The following is a 20,712-nucleotide window of genomic DNA, read 5'->3' on the forward strand; positions in this document are numbered from 1 at the left end:
TTTCTCCCCCTCCTCCCCCCCCCCAACAAGTGCCTGAGTGATGCGGCCACATCCCCTACCTCGTCCATATGATTCTTACTTCCACCGCTCCTTCGCTCCATAACCACTTATACTCTTCACAGTGCCAATAGTGCTTGTGAGGAGCTCCTGGAATTTTGGTGCAGAAATACGGTACAAGGCAGCAGCACCATCCTCAGCCAGCCCAAAAAGCCGGTGTGGCCCCTTGTAGAGCGCGTTTGCCCATAGCGACAAAACCGTTGTGCTGGGTGAGTAGCTTTCCTCGGGTAAAACTACGTAAAAGGGAGGCATTCCATCCGTAAGAGTCCCTTTGCCGTTCTTGCAATACAACGGTAGCGATAAGCATGGATCTTTAGGGCTGTTACCTTCCCGCTCGTGGCACGAGGGCGGTGGAGGAGGGGGAATAGAGTTCACATAACGGCGGTGCTCACAGCATACCGTGTAACAGCCCTCGCAGACACGAACCCAATTCCTGGATGATTCTAGACAACCTGCCCTATCTGGCAGCTTCCCCAAGAAGGAAGAGCAGTCGTGGCAGTAAATAAGGCCACATCGGCGGCAGTGATGACGTCTCACAAGGTGTGTAAAAGAACGGCTGCAAGCATTGCAGGAAGTAACTGATTCATCCCGCTCCCACGGCTGCACCCGAAAGGGGTCGCCAGCGTGGTCGGCAATAGCCTGGCGGTGAAGCTGCCGCATTAACACAAGCAAGTGCACCAAATCCCCCCGTATCTCCTCATTCCGCTTCACGTAGCGTCGAACTCGGTCGTCACGCCCCTCTACTGCCTCGCGAACACTACCCAGTACCTCCCTTGTAGCAATCTCCCTCGCCCTCTCTGCTACACGATCTACCAGCAACTGCAAACGCACCTTGTCTCGTACATACGAATCGAAATCCCCCCCAATATGCGGAGAGGAGGACAATCCCTCACGCGTGATTTCGGGTACGGGAGCGGCAATATGTGTGGAGTCAGTGGAAGGGTTCGAGCCGAAGTCGGGCTCAAGTGGCGCACTATCCTTTTGATGGTCAAAGGTGTACACGCCACCATCAGTCGCGCCTCCCATATCTGGCCTCCACTCACAAGAATGCGTAAGCTCCACTATACCCCCAAAGTAAAGGATGTTTTCATCAGCTTTTTGATGCACACTACAATCACCGCCCGCTCGCCTAATGCTTTCTACTTCCTCCCCAGATTGTGTGGGGTCAACATTTCCCGAAGGAGAACACCCAGAACCCTTATTTATCAGCACAAAACCAGCGTCATTTCCACTTCGATATTGTTCCTCATATTGTGCGCGCCGTTCGGACGCCAAATTTGCTACTGCAGCATCAATTTCTGCATCACTAATATCAGCCAACAAATCCAACCATTCGTTTCCATCTGCGGAGTCAACACCCTCTCTAGGTATACATCTTTCGTCTGCGTGCCCCGAGCCACCGCATAGATACCTCTCGTAGACTCCACTCAAGCTCTCCAGCCCAGTTCCTGAACTCACGTTTGTGCTCAACACATCTCCCTGTGCATCAGGCATACAAGCAGCCGGTAATAAATCCACATGGCCGCCCTCCACCTTGCGCATAAGGGCAGTGGCAGCCTCTCGTATCATCTCCACGGTGACACCCCTGTCCGCACCGCGCAACATCGCCATGTTAATCCCCCTCTCACCTGTGTTATCTACGTTAGCGCAAGCAAACGTATACTAAGGTAAACAAGAACAACCCGAAGAGAAAGAATAACTATAACTGGTCACTGTCAAAGTTGAAGGAAGGCAGAATGAGCACAAAGAAAAAGGAAGAGAAAGGTAACGAAACGTAAAGGCAGTTACACCACCCAGAACAGGCAACGGCTGAACAATGGGCAATGAGAGAATAACACAGGAATTTCCCAACGCGCAGCAGCGGACTTCATTGAGTGGGAGACGTAGAAAAAAAAAAAAGAAAAAAGGCGGCATCGTTCCTCCACTGTAAGTGAAATGAAACTATGGAAAACACTCACCGTAGTGACGACGTCCACCATCAAATGGGTCCGTCATTAACCTCCCCACTCCAAGTGGTTATCCCCACACACTCACATCTTGTTCAAGGCAAAAAACAGCTAAGAGTTTGGCAACTTCACTTAGAAGCGGCGCAGTAGGGACACATTCTGATGGCCCCCACCTCCTCATGTGGGTGACGCACCAAGGTTGCCAAACAAGCGGAGCAAAGCCACGCCAAATAACTCACGTTCTCCCCACTTGCAACGCCGGTTTGCGCGGGATCCTGAGGTAAGCAGGCAGGTGGCACCACGTAGCGCTCAACAAGAAGCTCCCGCTGCCGACGACTATTTGTAGCGCTGTCCATCTCCCGTTGGCCGTTCCGCCTAACAGCCAACTCCATCAAGTAGCCCACATGTGACAGTGCGAACTGAGGCGCCCAAATCCCTCCCGTAGTATTCGCAAGAGCCTGAAGACGCAACCCAAGTGCGCTAGAAACAACCGCCGGCCCGAAGACATGAACAGCAGTACGGAGTCTCGTAGCAGCTGTAACAGCTGCTGAGAAAGGACACTCTTCCGAGAAGGATAATGGCCGCGTGTCGCACACACCGCTAAATATAATCATCGCCACACCAGCAGGGACGAATGCGTCGCACACCTCTGCACCACACTCATCGAAACTCTCGCTAGGACACGTGGAATATGACCGAAGAAAGCAGCATGCAGCCAGTATGGCTCCAGCAAGACAGCGCCACACGCCCACAGGCTCGGCATCTTGTTTATCACTCACACGGATATCACCACACTGTAGAATCGCCCGCTGCAAATTCACCACCGAACGGCCACTGAACCTGGGAGAAGCACGGTCACTGCCATCAGCTTCGTTAACGTTGCCGCTGTACTGCATCACAGCATCCTCTACAAACGAGTCGTACCGATTGTCGCTAACAGTCGACGTGTACGCATACCGCACACCTTCAACAGGGTTCGCGCGAATGACAGCTACCGTCGGAACGAAATCTGAAGAACATCCACGGACCGAACTGAAAAGTGCGGAGGCACAATGAGCTGCCTGAGAGAGAAGCGCAGAATCACACGAAACACCAGATGAATGCAGGATGAAAATATAGGATGGCATCAATCTTGAAAGAGAGGCCAGATCACCGCAGCCCTTTGTCCAAAAAAAAAAAACTCACGATGTTTTTAATCACCCCCAGACACGATGGTGCCACGCCGTCGTCACTTCAGCTATCAATATACCTTCCCTGCCACTTACGCTCCGCACTACCGGCAGCACGGTCACACACAAAGCAAAAATGTTTAAAGGTGCGGATATATACAAGAAAAGGTTAGAGACTGGATGTCACAAGAAAAAATAATTTGAGCGGTCACGCTCACCGAATACCCTCGCCGTTTATGTTATCCCTACAGACACCCAAGGGACTTTGTAACCCCATACCCAGAAATACATATAACAAAATATGGATATATGAAATTCAAAGGATTTTTCCGCCTTCAAATGTAACTGGGAAGAAATATGAGCGGGGTAACCTTTTTGTCGCATGTCTCCGTACCAAGTTTTGGGCAAATTAGCACACGCTACATGATGCTTTCACTGCGGCCCTCCAGCAACTTCACAGCGCGGGCAAATATTTGTTCCTTGATGTCGTTGACGGTACACACCGTACTGTAGTCGTCTATCGCCTCCTTTAGCTTCTCCGGGCTCTCGCACTCCATTGCCTCGATAATGGCTGTGATGAGCATATGCTCACGTGTGTACTCATTAAACTGTGGGTCAAGCTCTTGGTATTCAGTGAAGCGCTCTCGCACCGACTCCACGCCTACAGAAACGTTTTCGCTTGTCAATGTGGATAATTGCGATAACAGCGCCATGAAAAACAAATTCCTTGCGCCCAGTCGTGCTGCACGGTCGTCGAGTGCCTTGCGTGCCAGTCGGTCGTACATCATGAGTGCTCCTTCATAGTTCCCCCCCTTTATCATCTGCTCCGCCATCGACTTCAATACGTCAGCCGCCATTGTGTGTGATCCCTGAGCCTCGTAATATTTGGTAGCCCGATCCAGCCACTCCACCGCACGTTCATTAGAACCGAGGAGTTCGCTAAGGCTCAAGCATGCCTTTGCTGCCTTGACGTTTTGTCGCTTCCTGTCGTAGGTATCAACGATTTGCTCGTACAAGCGCGTGGCAGCTTTCACATCACCAGCCTTCGCATGACACCGGGCCGCTTCCTCGAGATCCACGATAAAGTCCACCTCGTTTTTATCTTTCTTGCATAACTCAGCCGCTCGCTCAAATACACGCGCAGCATTTGCAAAGTCACCGGCCGCCTTGTACTGTGTGCCCGCGGAAACAAGCTTTTCGTGGGCCTTCTCGTAGTTGCTGCCAGATCCCAAAAAGGAAAGCCAGCCCTTGTGGAGCAACTTTTCCGCCTCCGCCACCAACTGTTCCGGGGGTTTAGACATGTACAGAAAAGGATGACTTCTCCTGATTGCAGCTTCAGCAGTATCAGATATTATGTCGAACCCTTGTGTTCTTTATCCCTGAAAGGTTTCTCTTATCAGCCCCCTCACACTTCCCTTAATATACTTATGGGTATATATATATATATATATATATATGTACAAGCTCAATAAATCAACTTATGATAGGAGAAACGCTATTATCCAATCACCTTGCTTATATACTTATTTCCCTCTCCCTACTTTTGGTACTACTCGAGGATTAGTTCCTCCTCTCGCCGCAGAGCAATGCCTTCGAAAGTGGCCCGCAGAGACTCTTTCAGCACGTTACAACTAAAAGAAAGGGTGAGCAAACAAAAAAAAAGAGTAACGGGGAAAAAGAGAAAACAAAAAAATTATTAAGAGGACAAAGCGATGAGTACCCGAATAATAAGAATATCTTAGGGAAACTTTGTGGTCCGCAAAAGACTCGCAACTTACGGAACGCACGACAAACTGCTCCTTTTCCCCATGGGGGAGCTCACAACCACACGCAACCCCCGAGAACATAATACACATGTGACCCGAGAAGGGAACAGCAGCATAAATCGTGTGCTTCATACGTAAGCGTTATGCATACAAGAGCTTTTGAACATCCAGACTCAATATACATAGCAGGTAACAAGTGATAATAAAGGCAGAGAAAGAAATGAAGAAGGGACCGTAATGGTTTGCAGACAGCCCCTCCCTCCTTCACGCACCCTTTTCCGCAGCAGCCATGACATTAAAAAAAAAAAAAACTTTCCCACACACACACACACAAACACACACAGAGAGAGAGAGAGAGAGACACTGACACAACAGAACCACGCCGACTCATGGACACTGTTGCAGGCAGTGAAGGCGCACACACAAAAAAAAATGTACGTGGGACGCGACTTTTTCCTCCTCTGTGCTCTGTTGTTGTTGTTGCCTTTTCACTCCACTCTGTAATCGTCTACATTTCGTTCATCCTCCCCCCCCCGCTCCCTTTTTTTCCCCGCCAGGACAGTTCGCGAAGAATTGGAAGAAGAGAGCAATAGGGACCTCAGCTCACAGCTGCAGATTTGTGCAATGAAGCAAACAAACAAAATAGAGCCCCATGTACAACCGCAGGAGGTGGGGAGTCAATGATCAAGAAGAAAAAGTGAGGCAGCGGAGGTAACGACACACTTCAGTGAGCGCAGAGAAAATAATGAAAGACTGAGATGAAGTACAGGAGAAAAAAGAAAAGTTCGGACGCACTACCTGAAAAGGGCATATTCCACCTGGCGTCACCATATAAGAAGCAGTCCACATACCTGCTACTGGTCACTCTTCTCCTTCCCCCTCAATTATTATTACTCTCCCCTCGATACTTTTCTTATCTTATCCTTCTCACTCTTTTTCTTTTTTTTTTAATTTTCTCCCTTGCATTTTCTTTGATTGCTGCCTCAATTTCCTTTACATTCTCTTCCTTATAAAGCGGATAAAATCATTTTGCTGTGGGTGGATTCGTAGTCCGCTTAAACGCAGCGTGATTTCAAAGTTTCTTTCTCTCTTCTTCCTCTCCCAGGGGATAAAAAGAAATATGAGTACGAAGCGCCCAACAGGAAAAAGACACATAAACGCATACACATAACGCACAAAACACAGCGGCTGAGGCAGCGAATCACACACCTTGACGGTTATTCGTGCCCGCAGCAAACAGCTGGACGGATAAAGGGGAAGAGAACGTAAACAGAGTACAGAAAAGTAAAAGGTCAACATCACGGAGGCACAAAAGGGTAGGATCACCGAGACCTGTCGTACAGGTGGGTACGTTTTTTTTTTTGAAAAACTGACATGGCTTTACTTTCTGCGGAGTATAGGCGGAGCATCGGCAAACTGATCCTTCAGGTCACGCTTTCGGCGCTGTCCCTTTTCTTCACGCAGCCGCTTTGAAAGTAGACGCTGCTGCATCTGCTGTCGCAACTCCTCATGCGAGACGACGGGATCACCGTCATGGTCATCCTTCCCCTCAACACTTTCGTCCCCGTACAGTTGAGCGCTTGGAAGGACTGAACAACGGACAAACTTCGCTGCAGTGCCGTCCTTTCTTACAGGCAAGTTCAGTACGGGACTAAAGTCTGCTGTTCCCTCAACCAATGCCTGTAATAGACGGACGTCCACTTTACTACCAGAACTACCTTCACCGCCCTCCTCCTTAACCGCACTCACAATGCCCCTAGTGTTTTCCGCCCCACCGGCCGCCGCCGCGTTTCCGCCTCTGTCCCCATCGGTTTCCTTCTCCTTACCAGGGAGATAAGTCTGATCATCGCCCGCGCCAATCGGCAAAGTCCGCTTGGAACCATCCGCCCCTTCTTCTGCGGCCTTTTGTTCTTGTAGCATCGCCTCCGTTCGTTTATATAGCTGGTAAGTGCACAATATCCTCGTAGCTCGTTCCTCTATAAGGCCAAGAAACTTCAACTGAGTGGATTCCGTACAGTGGTCCGATCCGACCAGGCGTCGGGCTTCCTCCGCTGAGCATCCAATCCGCTTGAAAACACCCTCTGTGGTCTCGCGAATCCTGGCGAGAACCTCTTTGTGAACTTCAGCAGAGCGATTAAGACGATCTAGCATGAGCTCTGTCTCGGCCAGACGATCTTCGTATTCCTTGATGAGGCGGCGCTGCTGAACGTCATGCTCGTGTTCTTCCGCGATTACCTTCTTCAGCGTGTGTATATCCCGTTCCATCTCCTCTCGACTGGTAGTTAGTTCGTTGATACGCTTGTAAAGGGAGAAGTTACTCTCACCAACAACCTGGTAAGTCTGAGCCAGCTTTTGCAAATCACCATCTGGAGCGAACATGGACAGTTGCGCGGGAATGTCCATAATCTCTGATCCCACCTCAGCGGAAGACATACCATCGGAAGCATCCTCTCCATCTTCCGTAAATGGGGTAGGGGCATGAGTGTTTGCAACAGGGAGGTTTTTGCCCACGCCGCTGTGATCTACCGTAGGGTTTGGCATGTAGGAACGCGCCTCAAATTCAATTTGCCGCCGGTGGAGTTCATCTCGCATTCTGTTGATGTCGATCATGCATACATCCAAGTTACGCACAGCGGTGTCATATTCCTCCTTCTGCTCGCTAAGCGCTGTTCTAAGCTGCTCCACCTGCTGCAGGTAGCCGTCTCGTTCATCCAGGTCGTGGTTTGACTGTTCAATCCGTTCCGACATGATTTTTTTCTTAGATCTCAGATCGTCCTCCATCTTCTTGTGTACACGTTGAAAAACGCGCCGTTCCCCGCGAATTATATCGATGTGATCGCGCAGCTCTTTGTTATAGGAAACAGCGTCGTTAAACCTCGCGAGCGCTTGATCTAGGCGGTTTTCTAGTATCTCCAGCTGGCGTTGTACCGCTCGAACATTTTCTTGCTCTGCGTTCACACCCCCCTTTAGCTTGGAACCCTGCATAAGGTCAATGCGAGCTAGCTGATACTGCTTGGTAAGCTCGTTCAAATGCATCTTTTCAAATTGATACCGCTGCTCCAGTGAGTCCACCTCAGTTTTTAGGGCTGCATATTTATCCGCTTTAACATAATCATACTGCTCCCCGGAGGCAACAGCTATTTCCTTCTTCAACCTTTCATTCTCGCTAGTCAGTTTCTGCACCGCCTCTTGCTGACGCATAATTTCATCCTGGGCAGCAACAATGTTACTCGCCATCAGGCAACGGCGCTCATCCATGTCTTTTAACAGCTGGCTCGGAGGCATAGCGTAACGGTCACAAGTTGTGTGTTTGATAGAGTTAAATAGCTCCTGTTCCTACTTCAACGAATAAAAAGGGAGGAAAACACGTGGGAAGGAAGAGGATGAAAACAAGTAGACGACGGCGAGCAGAGTAAACAACAGGGAAAGAACGTGGCATCATTCAATACGGGATATAGAATGTGCGCAAGACATTTAATTTGCTTCGTATTCTCTATCGCAACCTTGTCCAAAGATTGTGAAGGAGTAGCCGCATGCATCACCGTAACGAATATTCACTTGTGCACACCCATGAGCAGGAGAGCCACTTCGGACGGCAGGGTTCGATTATAAACAGGTTCAGCGGATAAGGTGAAGCCTGGCAGCCTACAGCATCGCATCGTTGCCCGCATCTGCGCACAACGAACATACCGGATTCGGTGGCACACACGCTTACTTATATTTATGTTCACAACTTCCCTCATTCACTGGCATAAACTTCCCCTAATATTTCTCCTCCACATATACACGCGTCCGCGCGCACCCGTTTCCTTTCAATCAGTTCATTCATTAAAGCTCCACCACCACCACCTTCCAACGCTTCATTCCCCGTCCCATCCACAGCGTCCTCCACCCGCCTGATGGTTATAGAATGAACACACAAATAATTACAGTGGTAACAAAGAAAATGGGGATAAAATAATAACAATAGCAACGGAAAAGAGGGGGGAAAGAATTTTCCTCGTCAAAATGATATTTAAAAAAAAAAGACAAAAAGTTTTCGGGTGTATTCCACCACCACCACGCACACAAAGAACACACGAAGCACACCAATTGGGGAACTAATAAGAGGAGCTTTAGGGAAAGAAATTGAATGGCAGGCCCCGATGAGGAGGGGGCGTGAAATAAATAAGCATAAACAAGTAAGCAGACGAATAATAACCGTGGAGCGCGCTGTTCATAGACAGCTGCCTACGCCCATGCTCCGGCTCATATCATGTCTCAGCCGTCAGCCCTCAACTAACTGCTCGTAGCACAAAATATACGCATCTCCTGCAGCGGGCCATGCCCACGGCCCTTTGTCCCTGACCATCACACTAGAATCATCGCAGCAAAACCACTGTTTGGTGGCTTTGCTGAATCTCGCCGCTGTGTAGTGCCCATATGACAAACCCCCTCGGTGGAAGACAACGCCGACCAACTTGTACTTTGTGTGCTTTTCTGGCGATTCCTCGTCCATGAACTGTTTCATGTCCAGTTCTTCGCTAAACCTTACAAACGCAGTATCCTTTGTTACTCCACGTATGTCTAATTTGAACCGCTTGAGAGAAATAATAAGACACGGTGGAAGACGGAATAGTCGTCTTTCCACGCGCCCATCACAGAAACCCCCACATTTACTGCAGTTTAAACTATTCTCCCCGGTGAGGATGTCGGACGAAAAAGTACTTTTCAGACACTCATGAACGTCAACCGCCTCCTTGTTAGTTCCATTGCAACTATAAAATGTGGGCTCACCTGGAAAAGGGCTGCTGCCCACCGAATGAAAGTTCGTGACACGGATCGCATCACTAAGTTGCATCATTTGATCATCGTACTGTATGACAACGCGGGAGTCCATCGAGAGAGTAAGTGGCAGATCGCCCGAATCAATCCAGTCGCGGCCGTCCCCAGTGTCTTCAAGATTGAGATAGTAGCCGTTATCCCCCATGGTGGAACAGAACCACACCCTGAGATTTTTTTTCGGACCGCGCTGCAGATGTTTGTTTTCTCCACCATCCTGTTCAAGCGACGTACATTGGTCAACGCAGCCCAGTTTCCAGCTCAAAAAGTGATCACCCAAATTGACACTTCGTTCGATAATGTAGGCCAGGGACGATTTTCTGTCACCCAAAGCATCAACCGACGAACACTCCACATGACAGAGCAGTGCATCGCGGGGGGACGAACTACCTTGGGGTTGAAGAAAGTACCAGATGTACACACACTGATCTTTCATCTCCCTTTGCTGCTGGAATTCATTGCACATTGGCTGCGCTTCTGCAAATTCCTCCGTACTGTTCCTGTTGGCTAGCGACGGCCCCGTCGGAAGAACACGCTTTTCCCCCGCCCCAAGCCCTGCACCCCTCCAAAGGACTGCGGCGTGAAGTACGTGTCCCCCATCTGAAAAGCACGTGTGGGAATCCGCACATAGAACAGCCCGATAATCCCCAAGTGATTGTTTGTTGTCTTGTCCCTTCCCTTTAAGGGGCGCCTGAGCTTCGGGGCAGCCGACTGAGGTAGCCATGGAAGAAAAGAAATCCGTATTCGTAGAGTGTAGGCGTTCCCATATTTCCTTCTCGATATCCGACGCACGAACACGGTCGTCGGAACCGCAGGCCACCTTCACCTGCACTCGACGCACAAGCTCTCCCGGTAGAAGAACATCAACGTCAAATACACGTCGGGTTGGTGGCGCTATAGTGGCAACTAACGTAGAGCCGTTGTCAAATACTGTACTCGTCCCCTTGCAATTGCAGCAAACGAAAAAGTGAACTGACTGATGAGAAAAAAGTTGTGGAACAAAGCTTTGGTTGTTGGCCTTTGCATCCTCCCAAAAGCAATTCGCCAGCTTACTTTTGGGAATGTCCTTGTCAGTATCTAGGCGTTCCCTATAGCGCTTCCCGTACACGTGGTTCATTTCCTCATGTATGCGGTCAAGCAACACTTCAATAAACTCAACGGCATCCTGTTGCTCGTACGTATTGAAGCGTCTTTCCACGGACCCAATGGCCGTCTTCAAGGGGAGGGTCTTCGCAACTCTTCTCCCAGCGAGCATATCACGAAGAAGGTTGACAAACTCACGTGTAATTGATAGATTGGCGTACTCTGAGAGACGAAGGGAGAAAAGTAAACGGCACACGGCCCCTAAACTTAACAGACATTGTAGAGCGCTGTTCATGTAACACGTGTTGCCAACGTTCGTTAGGCCACAAAAACCAGGTCCTGCAGGTGATGTCAGTCCCGCTGGGTGGCGAACAAGTAGCGACACTCGAAGAACTGGCCCACAATGGTCAGTGACCACTTCGGTAGAGCTACGAAAGTCACCAAGTAAATCTTCTACTGTCTTTCCATCCACAACTTCCACCAACCGAGAAGCCTGTAGCTCCTTACCGTGAACGTGGGTGACGCACATCTCAATAACATTGTCCGGGCGCGTAAGGCCGAAAAGCTCCATCCCATTCTCCCACCCGTACTGGTGTTTATCCAGTAATTCACCTATAGCGCGCCGCGACACCTCCGACAACGACGCCCGCGGTAACACATCATCCAAGAGCAAAGAATCCACTCTCAGCTGGCCTTCTCGATCGGATCCCTCAAACGTGACGGCAATGGATACACGCTTCGGCTTCAGCAGCTCCATAATCTTACTCTTGTTACGAAATTTACCCATCACTATGTATTTTGCCCCTCCACCAAACAGCGACCACAGGTAGTCAAACAGATCTTCAGGGATAACATCTACGCCACCGTCATCATACTGGACCATATGTTTGCTTGGATCCTCAGCAGTGACCCTCAACACACGCGAGATGTCAAAAGGACCTGGAGCACATGGGACGGGAGAATAATCCATCTGTGAGACTGGTGTAAGCGACTGTGATGGGCATCGAAGTGGCAACAACGGCACCTCATCGCGATCTGTGAGCCACCGCAGGAGTTCGTCCATCCATTCAACGGGAAAGAGTATGCCCCTCCCCGATCCAGTCTCCTCCTCCCACCGATTGATTCGAGCTACCATATAGTAAACATGAAACGCTAGTTCTGCCTTATCGACCGTGGCATCATTCCAGACCAACTGCAGAGGGTGGCGCGAAGAGACCGCGAACACTAAATAAGGAAACGTGCTTAGCCCCCATCTGTTGACGTCTTGAAGAAGTAATGCCTTAAGCTCTTCCATGCTTAACGGTACCTGGGCGGTTGAAAAGGGACCACGACTCGACCCTATGTCACCAACAAACCGCCTACTGATGGAAAGCAGACGCTCGTGTACATCATCGAAAGAGCACAAGGGAGCCGCCCCCAAGGCAGAATAACACCTCCTTAAAACGCCTGCCAACTCCGTCATGCCACAAACAAGGTTACCTCTGGCGTTATTCAAGCTGGCCCCGTTATCCGCTGCGGGGAATGTATCCCTACTCACGAGTTCCTCCAGTGCAGGGTCCACTGACGAGAAAGCCTTCTCAGAAGCATCGCGTAGAAGAGCAACCCACGGCAAATCAAATACAGCCACACCTTCCTTGAAGGTCGTTACAACGTGGCTGCTGCGCAATAACGCCCCGGCTAAGCCCAGTGGATCCAAAGCTTCCCCGAGTCGCTTTACCAGTGCTTCTACATACCCGTCCAGTGGGTTCACTAGAGGATCTTGGATGGGTGATTTAGGGCAAACAGACCCTTTAAACGCTGGCATTCCGTCCATGTCATACTGAACACAACCGGAGGCATGTGGCGCAACGTCTGATCCCTCATCTGCGGTGGTCGTGTCACCTGATGGCGCTTCGGAAGCGAACCCCCCCGACCGCATCGACGAAACGTCACTCGACAGTCTGAAGCAGCCGCGGGGAGATGTGAACCGTAGAAACGGTAGTATATGATGCCTGCAAATCTACCTACGACCGCCCTGCCTGTTTGGTAGGTTCAGAGTCGGGAAGTGCTTGAATATTATGGGACCTCTTCCCTGTAGTGGTGACTCTGGTCGTATGAAAAATTATTGGATGAAAGAGTTTCAGAAAGGCAGCAGAGCAGCGGTTAATGCACAAGGAAACGTGTTGTGAGATATTAGGGAGAGCAGTAGCTTTCACAACCAGGCTGAGGCACGAAATGAAGCAGGGCGGTCTGCCCTATTCGCGTCCGTGTGTGAAGAGACATAGCCCACGAGGAAAGGTATTTGGTACCGATACCATACTAAAATCGGTCCCTTCACATCTCACAGCTCTTCGAATAATGATTTCAGTCCGTTGCACGGCCCGACTTCCTTTTAGCCATACGGTACAAATCCTGAGTAGTGGTGGGCAAAATATCATCCTCACTCCAGACTCCACCACCTAACTGTCGGACCACAAAAAGGACGACAAGCAGCCCAACCATTAGAATCATCAGTGCAGTGACGGTGTCTGATGATGTACGCGTTCCTATCACGAATCCGTATATTCCACCCTCCGTCACGACGATAATGTCATTGATACCGTCCCCATTGAAATCCTGCACGATTACGGGAGCCACCGCTGGTTCCTCCAGCTCCACTACTCGCATAACACGCCCCGTCCTGGAACTCAGTATGGTCAGCTTCCGCTCGCCTACAGCAACAATGTACGGGTCCACCCGAAGATACCGTCCAGGCCCCCCTACGTGACCAACGGTGTCCTCATTAACTTGGTAAAAATTGTACGAAGCAAGATGTGGGAAAGGGAACGTACGTTGCTTGTGCTCTGTCTCAGAGGAGGCTGCTTCCCCTACATCTGCCTCACGTTCACTGCGAAGCCTCCAGAAGGATGACTCGGTTTGTGAACGCCAAACAACTCGACGTCGCGATGGATCTACGCATGTGACCAACCCTGAATCGGTCATAAAGACTGCAAGCCGTTCAACTTGAAACAAACCTCTCCCTCTCAACGTGTGTAGTTGCACCACAAGTGGAGTAACGCTCTTTGTAGTATGCGAGAGGGTGTTGTGGCTCCCAACAAGCTCGAGGGCGCTCAGGACCTCTGGAGTGCCCTCTCCGCGCGTGTCGCCATCAATGAAGCGGTGAATTAGTTCCAAACGGCCAAAAATCCCCTCGGTGTTGCAGATTGACGTCTGGAACAGTGAGTGATCGGCCGCAGGTGCACCTGTTGAAATGACACCGAGACAGTCGAGGGTAACGTCCACATCAAAGTGCGAATGCTTCTCCATCCGCCGACCTATGAGGGTGCTGACAGCGTCGATCTCGAAGTCGTCGTTGATATCATGATAGTAAACACCAGCAGACTTGAGCGGCGCCACGCGCGTAATCAAGTTTCCGGTGTATAGATGTACCACTTCTATTCCATGTTCTCCATGAAAAGCCAATACGTTGGCGGACTTGCGCTCCTTTTCCCCATGAGAACTCCCTTTTTTTTGAGGTTTACTCACAAGGCCGAGTCTCTCCGCCAGTTCGCCGTAGTCTTCACTGTTCATTCGAACAAAGCGATCCTTGTATTTCACTACAACTGTGTTTCCAGCTTGTGCCTTAGTTTTCTTTCTGTTTTTCGTGTGGAAAAACACGTGCGGACGGAGGCACTCATCCCAGGGATGAGAATAACGGTGGGGAAGAAGTGTCGAAACGGCCTCACGGTAAAATGTCCACGGTTTTTCGTACAATCTAAAAGATTCAGTGGCCTGGGAACTCACCACCACGGAGGCACCGGACGGTGAGCTGCCTCCCACCCCAACGGCATCCTCCGGGTCCAGCACTTCTCGAACTGAACTCTCCGCGTCGGAAGTGTAACGCCACCTCAGCTTGCCATCCGCACCATTAAACGCTGCGAACAGCATCAATTTTGTGTGATTCGGTCCCGGGACTTGGGTGGCAATCACGACGGTTCCCTCGTCTCCTTCGTAAATGCGTTCACTGAGAACACTGACAGACGTATGGAAAGACTCCGACAGCACATTATGGATTGGTACACTCCATACTTCGGAAAAATCGTGGGGCGACAAACGGTACAAAAGAAAGTCACTCGTAACCACAAAAATCGCATAATCCTCACCCACGGCGAGTCTTCCGGCTCCGATTGCTGTAATTCGCGAAAAGAACGACCTCTGATACATAGAGACGGGAGTTGCATACGTTTCAGCTGCCCCACTCGTTGAGTGGGTCTTGAACATTTCAAGAGACCCGTACGAAGTGGTTGCGATGAGGACTGGTCGACCATCACCCATAGGGTCAAGGACAACGGGTTTTGGAATCATGTACCGCTGCGACTCCAGGTCGGTAATTGGTATCTCAAAGCCCTTCCATACGGCCAGTCCATCTTCTTGATGCCACCCAAATATGCAAAAGATAATCGCGACACCCACAATGAAAACATCACGAAGTCGCATAGTGACCGACTGTAAAAACAGCCACAGCGCACTGCCAGACAACTTCCAGGGTTCGCTATGTGTTTTGACTCCCGTTCACCTAGCTAAAGTCTCAAAAGAGAAACAGAAAAAAGAAGGGTAGCTGCAACCTGGGAGGCGTTACCAGAGCAAACACGACCAAATAGAAACGTCACAGGGGTGCGAAAGAGTATTGAAATAGGGAATCTTCCAATATGAAAATTCCAATAGTGACCTCCGATACGTATCTCGCCACATCGCCAGCGGAAAGTATCATGGTGCCTTAGCGATACCACCGCTGTACTGATGCTGCTTGGGTCACCAAAAATCTCACACCACACTTTGGCCACCATTGTGGAAACTACCGCACAGAAAGGGGCTGGTTGGTGGGTGTTGAGCCAAATGAAAATGTCAGGAAACCGATAGAGCATTTCTCATTCATGCACACAATGAGACACAAATTAAACAAATCTTGGTCAGCTTTTGAACCACATTGCACTTACAATGGTACAAGTACTGGGCCTTCGAACTGACCTTAAGGAACCATCAGGGTCACCGCCGGGAACTTTGTAGGCGAAAGGAACACGAAATAGAGGGGAAAAAACGCAAGGAAGACGAAAACAGCAACCTCCGATACGTATCTCGCCACATCGCCAGCGGAAAGTATCATGGTGCCTTAGCGATACCACCGCTGTACTGATGCTGCTTGGGTCGCCAAAAATCTCACACCACACTTTGGCCACCATTGTGCAAGCTACCGCACAGAAAGGGGCTGGTTGGTGGGTGTTGAGGCAAAAAGAGGGAGCGGGGGGAGGAATTCAGCTCCGCGGCATCTCGTTCCGCGACCCGGCAGGTACAGGTTGGAGTTCCACAAAAGACATCACCCACGCACGCACACACTCAACACGTGCGATGCACGATCGCCGAAACGAACAAAGGTTCAGAAAATTTTCGTACTATGAAGCTGGGTGTTTTGCGACGGAAGAAAGGGTAGAGTGAAAAGGAAGGAAAACAACTTCAACGACCGAACACGAAAGCATAAACAGATGTGAGCACCGGTGTCCATATGGTAAATGATTCACGTAGGCGAACTGCCGCGTCACCTACGGAAGAAGGCGAAGGCACAACAGTTTTGGTGTCACGTGACCTTGCACTAAGCACCTCGTAGGAAGGGTACAGCATCTACATCCCTTGCCTTCACAAACATGTGCGCAGTATGTGGGGGCACGATCCCCACGGTCCACGCACAGCACCGCCTAACACATAGACTCAATGACATTTCGAAAGTTACTCACCCCACACAGAGCTTCCTGAAGCGGAGGAAGGGAAACCTGTTGCCACGTGGTTTCGATAAGCAGACGCACAGGCTCTGCTTCTTGACCGCAAGTCTGGTCACCTTCCTCGTGCCCCAGTGAGTGGTGCAAAACAAGTCGGAAGGCATTTCCACAAGGTATCCACAACGCTTCTCGAAACTGAAGCGCCCACCGATGAAGATATGCAGTCAGCCTTTCACAAAAATCAAACCCGCTGATTGTCCCTGGCATCAGCAGGGATGCCAAAAGATGGAATACTTATATACCACTAACAACAAATTCCATGACTCTCCTTGCCCAAGTTTGGTACAGAAACAAAGGACCAGAAGATCACGCGGCATCAACGTGCGTTGTGCCTCCATTTCTTTCGATCATTCCCAACGAGGAAAAAGAGTGAGCGATGTAATGAGGATCGTAATAACAAGCACGTATAACACCAAACAACCGAGAAGGGTGACCAACATGAAGCAGTGCAACGAGGAAAAGTTCACAGAAATTGACCTTCCACGATACGCACGTGGGTGCGGCCCTTATTCAGGGAAGATAAAACAAAGATAGAGAAGGGAGCAAAGAGAGGAAAACTTAGTCCTACTGGGACCCACACACAGACACACACACGTACAGGTACAAAGGCAACGCCGCACTTCCAATATTCCCCACTGCATATTGGAAGAAATAATGGCAAGTAGCTCGACCCCACAGCAGCGTTATTTTTCTATACCTCTATCAGACCTTAGTCACATACATCCCATTAACCAGACACGAACGCGCGGACGCGCTCCCACACGCCGCACCATCGGGAAGATGCAAGCTTCTCCAAACGAAAGTAGTAGTCAAGCAACCCCCTCCACCTCTCGCTGGCCCCATTAGCATTTTCCCCGTTTAGCTCCGTTGGTTTCACTTGGGGTTTCTATATGTGTCAATTTGTTGTGCAGATATCATCGAGTTATATTTATGGAACGAAACGGAAGGGGTGTTGGCAGCTAGGAAAAACAGCTACAAGCAGAAAACCAAACAACAGCAATAGTATAACACTGGCAACCACATGTCATTGCGGTTAGAGTGTGGTGCCCTGGGGTCTTGTGTATATTGTGGCCAGCCCTATAACACGCACAGGGTCGGTTGTAAATTGCGAATTGTACAACTTGTGACCTCCCTCAACACCGCCACCTTTCTTTGCCACGGGAAAGGAAATGGGCTTCACTTCGGGGAGTGCCTGAAAACCGGACATGAGGCACTCGCTCACGGTCACCCAGAGAGGGCTCCTACGCTTAAGGGACGTCAAGAACGCTTGACGCTGCTTGCCGAGAACGGGGCGCCACTTGGAGTCAAGCATGAAGTGTGCCGACTTGCTTGACTTTGGAAATATGGAGAGAACTTCATCGGGGTTCACCAGGTCGTCTATGTTGTAGAACTCTTCATTCGTCCCACCACCTGAATCATCGTCATATTCTTCTATGGAGGCACTGCCAATAAGAACATAGTTATTGATATGCTTTTTCTCTATACCTACGCCCATTCGTTTCGCACCGAGAGGAGTCACCCAAATGGGACTAGACAACTTGTGCTTAAGTGCAAAGGCGCGCAACTTCGCTTCATCGCGGCGACCAACAAGCTTTCCATTGAGAACGGCTATCGAGCGGATAGCGGGAACAGCCAAGTGGGGCTCTGTCAAACATACGGCGTTGTAGTAACGACGCAACGTGGCGTCTTCGGCCAAAAACCCGCGGATGGGGACTGGTGAACGGCTAGCGCCCACAGTAATACTAAAAGAGCGTACAATGGAGCTCGCGTCGAGCTTGTGGTTCTTGGCATCCTCATCATGGGGCTCGGGAGGTTTGCGCACCGACTTACCTCTAAGCAACTGCACCTTATGATCACAGGCTTCAGCGAAAGCGGAGTACTTGGGCTTTTGTAACCCAAAATCCCTGACGTTGACGAAGTGGTAAGGGTACCTAGGATCATTTACCGCCGCCATAGACTTCACGAGTACACGAGACCTCATCACTTCCCACCCATTCACACCGTATATGAAGTACAGATCATACCCAAAAGCATCAGGATGATCCTCCTGCAGTTCCTTCAGCAGTTCCTTCTGCGCTTCCTTCGGGATGCTGGACAAGGAAACAACAAACCCGGTCATATTAGGGGCGAGTACACCCTCATTTTCACACCCTTTATTTACCTCAAGGTTCAGATGTTTGAGCTGCTTTTCGGCCACCCACATGGGTGAGGTGTAACCTCGAAGAATACCAACAGCCAAAAGGATGTCATGTGCGGGCTGACCAAGCCTCTTCCCGGTTGCAGCGTTCAGAGTTATGCCCCTTTGTGGCTCCCCTTTATACGGATCATCTAACTGCTCAGCACTGTACACTGAAACGGAACTCTGCTTTCGAATATCAATAACGTCCTTCCGGTTTACCTGCACACCCAGCTCGGAAGCAATATCGGTGTCTATGTACAATACACGATCAGACTCTTCTTCGTTCAGAAAGCGGCGAAGACGATCACCAGTGACAGATTTCCATTTCATTCTTGTGGAAAGAATACCCACACCAGACCCGAAGAAGGGCGGGTGTTCATCCATTATGCGCTTCTGCACACTTTTCGGTACCGAAGAAAATGGAATGACGCTCTTTACGTTCAAGTGTATTATGGTCGGAGCCTCCCCAGGAAGCACCACAGCGTTACATGAACGACGGGACTGTGCCAATGTCAACCAGTGCCTCTTCACGTAGTGTCTCTCCTTAGCGACAGAGCGAAGCGCGGCCTGACACGAAGGGGAGAAGGGCGCGTTCGTAACAGATGATAGCACACTTACCTCGGTATGGACAGTTGACAAGCGCTTTCGCTTTAATAACACTCCGGTAAGGTAAAATACACCACGCATATCTCGTGTGTCACCCTTCGTCACGTATTGCCGGGGGAAACGCTAGAGCTATGCGCTAGCTAGTCACACACTTTCAGCTACTTGAACACCCACGCGTAGGGTTAGCCAAGATCCCAAGGAACAGCCCCACGAGAAATCTACACCCCTAGAAGTAACAATAATGTGCAAGTCAAAAAAAGCGGAGAGAGAGAGTGAAAACATGTTTTAAAACAAAAAAAGCGAGAGTCTTTTCCTCAGGAAAAAAAAAACACCACTGTGCGACCACAGTGCTAAATTTTGACTTGTAAGGGAGTTTAAACTATCAGTGAGTATTACCAAGAATTCATCCCACTCTAGAGACCAACGTTTTCATCTCCTTCCACGCCTCTATCTGATCCTTTTCGGGAGATGTCGGGTTCCTTTTTGTTCTTTTCGAAGTAGAAAGTAAAAAATAGACCGGTCTTTAAGGCCGCACTACGTTCCCCTCGTTTCATTTGAAAATCATCCGCTTTCCCCCAAAAAAAAATTAATACAGTTTCATATACTGTCCTTAAAGTAAGAAATCCCCAGCGTTCCCCATGCACATTATGCCCTTTCATAAATTTGCTTGACGGAGTGGGACGTCCAGCTTACCAGCTCCTCCGCCTTGAACCAGAACGCGATTTCGCGTTTGGCGCTTTCCACGCTGTCGGACCCATGGCACACATTGCGGCCAACATCCACGGCGAAGTCACCACGAATGGTGCCAGGGAGCGAGTCTGCGGGGTTCGTTGCGCCCAAAAGCACACGGCCGCCCTTTACAACACCGAGGCCCTCCCACACCATACCGACGATAGGGCCAGAGGAAAAGTACGACACAAGGCCACTGTAGAAGGGTTTCGATGCGAGATCAATGTAGTGCTGCTTGGCTTGTTCCTCAGTGGGCTGGAGAAGTTTGAGACCAACAAGTTTGTAGCCCTTGTTCTCGAAGCGCTTGATGATTTCTCCCACGAGATTACGCTGCACGCCATCGGGTTTGACTGCAATGAAGGTCCGCTCGCTGGGCATGGCGCACTTAAAACTTACTTCGGAGAATAGTGTTGTTTGATAGCTCGACTTAAAGTTATAGAGGAGAGGAACGAAATTTTATTTTCAAAAAAGAATGTCACTGAAGCGCAGGCGGTCACGGTCGCATGAATATCCACTCTTGAAACCGACCAGCCCCTGGGGGAAACCCGCAAAAGAGGACGTATGCGT

General features: G+C 50.0%; 8 protein-coding genes across 8 annotated transcripts, besides 3 other annotated features; all 8 read right to left on the minus strand.

Annotated features, from left to right (window-relative positions):
- Positions 1-75: 75 nt before the first annotated feature.
- On the minus strand, positions 76-1,668 carry Tb11.01.7720 (uncharacterized protein; the record flags this gene model as incomplete). Its single annotated transcript, XM_824570.1, has 1 exon — positions 76-1,668. One exon carries the CDS (start codon positions 1,666-1,668, stop codon positions 76-78), a length of 1,593 nt encoding a protein of 530 aa, XP_829663.1.
- Positions 1,669-2,131: 463 nt separating this feature from the next.
- Positions 2,132-3,130, minus strand: Tb11.01.7730 (hypothetical protein, conserved; the record flags this gene model as incomplete). The annotated part of the gene is made up of 1 exon (XM_824571.1): positions 2,132-3,130. The coding sequence occupies one exon, from the start codon at positions 3,128-3,130 to the stop codon at positions 2,132-2,134; it is 999 nt and encodes a 332-aa protein (XP_829664.1).
- A 461-nt stretch (positions 3,131-3,591) lies between these two features.
- Tb11.01.7740 (hypothetical protein, conserved) lies at positions 3,592-4,473 on the minus strand (the record flags this gene model as incomplete). The annotated part of the gene is made up of 1 exon (XM_824572.1): positions 3,592-4,473. The coding sequence occupies one exon, from the start codon at positions 4,471-4,473 to the stop codon at positions 3,592-3,594; it is 882 nt and encodes a 293-aa protein (XP_829665.1).
- Positions 4,474-4,604: 131 nt separating this feature from the next.
- Positions 4,605-4,632: a microsatellite.
- A 623-nt stretch (positions 4,633-5,255) lies between these two features.
- Positions 5,256-5,281: a microsatellite.
- A 564-nt stretch (positions 5,282-5,845) lies between these two features.
- Positions 5,846-5,911: a sequence feature (T-rich).
- A 407-nt stretch (positions 5,912-6,318) lies between these two features.
- Positions 6,319-8,223, minus strand: Tb11.01.7750 (hypothetical protein, conserved; the record flags this gene model as incomplete). Its single annotated transcript, XM_824573.1, has 1 exon — positions 6,319-8,223. The coding sequence occupies one exon, from the start codon at positions 8,221-8,223 to the stop codon at positions 6,319-6,321; it is 1,905 nt and encodes a 634-aa protein (XP_829666.1).
- A 982-nt stretch (positions 8,224-9,205) lies between these two features.
- On the minus strand, positions 9,206-12,760 carry Tb11.01.7760 (ubiquitin carboxyl-terminal hydrolase, putative; the record flags this gene model as incomplete). Its single annotated transcript, XM_824574.1, has 1 exon — positions 9,206-12,760. One exon carries the CDS (start codon positions 12,758-12,760, stop codon positions 9,206-9,208), a length of 3,555 nt encoding a protein of 1,184 aa, XP_829667.1.
- A 425-nt stretch (positions 12,761-13,185) lies between these two features.
- Tb11.01.7770 (uncharacterized protein) lies at positions 13,186-15,297 on the minus strand (the record flags this gene model as incomplete). The annotated part of the gene is made up of 1 exon (XM_824575.1): positions 13,186-15,297. The coding sequence occupies one exon, from the start codon at positions 15,295-15,297 to the stop codon at positions 13,186-13,188; it is 2,112 nt and encodes a 703-aa protein (XP_829668.1).
- A 2,367-nt stretch (positions 15,298-17,664) lies between these two features.
- Positions 17,665-19,497, minus strand: Tb11.01.7790 (hypothetical protein, conserved; the record flags this gene model as incomplete). Its single annotated transcript, XM_824576.1, has 1 exon — positions 17,665-19,497. The coding sequence occupies one exon, from the start codon at positions 19,495-19,497 to the stop codon at positions 17,665-17,667; it is 1,833 nt and encodes a 610-aa protein (XP_829669.1).
- Positions 19,498-20,061: 564 nt separating this feature from the next.
- On the minus strand, positions 20,062-20,523 carry Tb11.01.7800 (nucleoside diphosphate kinase; the record flags this gene model as incomplete). The annotated part of the gene is made up of 1 exon (XM_824577.1): positions 20,062-20,523. The coding sequence occupies one exon, from the start codon at positions 20,521-20,523 to the stop codon at positions 20,062-20,064; it is 462 nt and encodes a 153-aa protein (XP_829670.1).
- Positions 20,524-20,712: the final 189 nt, after the last annotated feature.

The sequence above is a fragment of the Trypanosoma brucei genome, assembly GCF_000002445.2.
Source record: "Trypanosoma brucei brucei TREU927 chromosome 11 chr11_scaffold01 genomic scaffold, whole genome shotgun sequence".
NCBI lineage: Eukaryota > Euglenozoa > Kinetoplastea > Trypanosomatida > Trypanosomatidae > Trypanosoma > Trypanosoma brucei.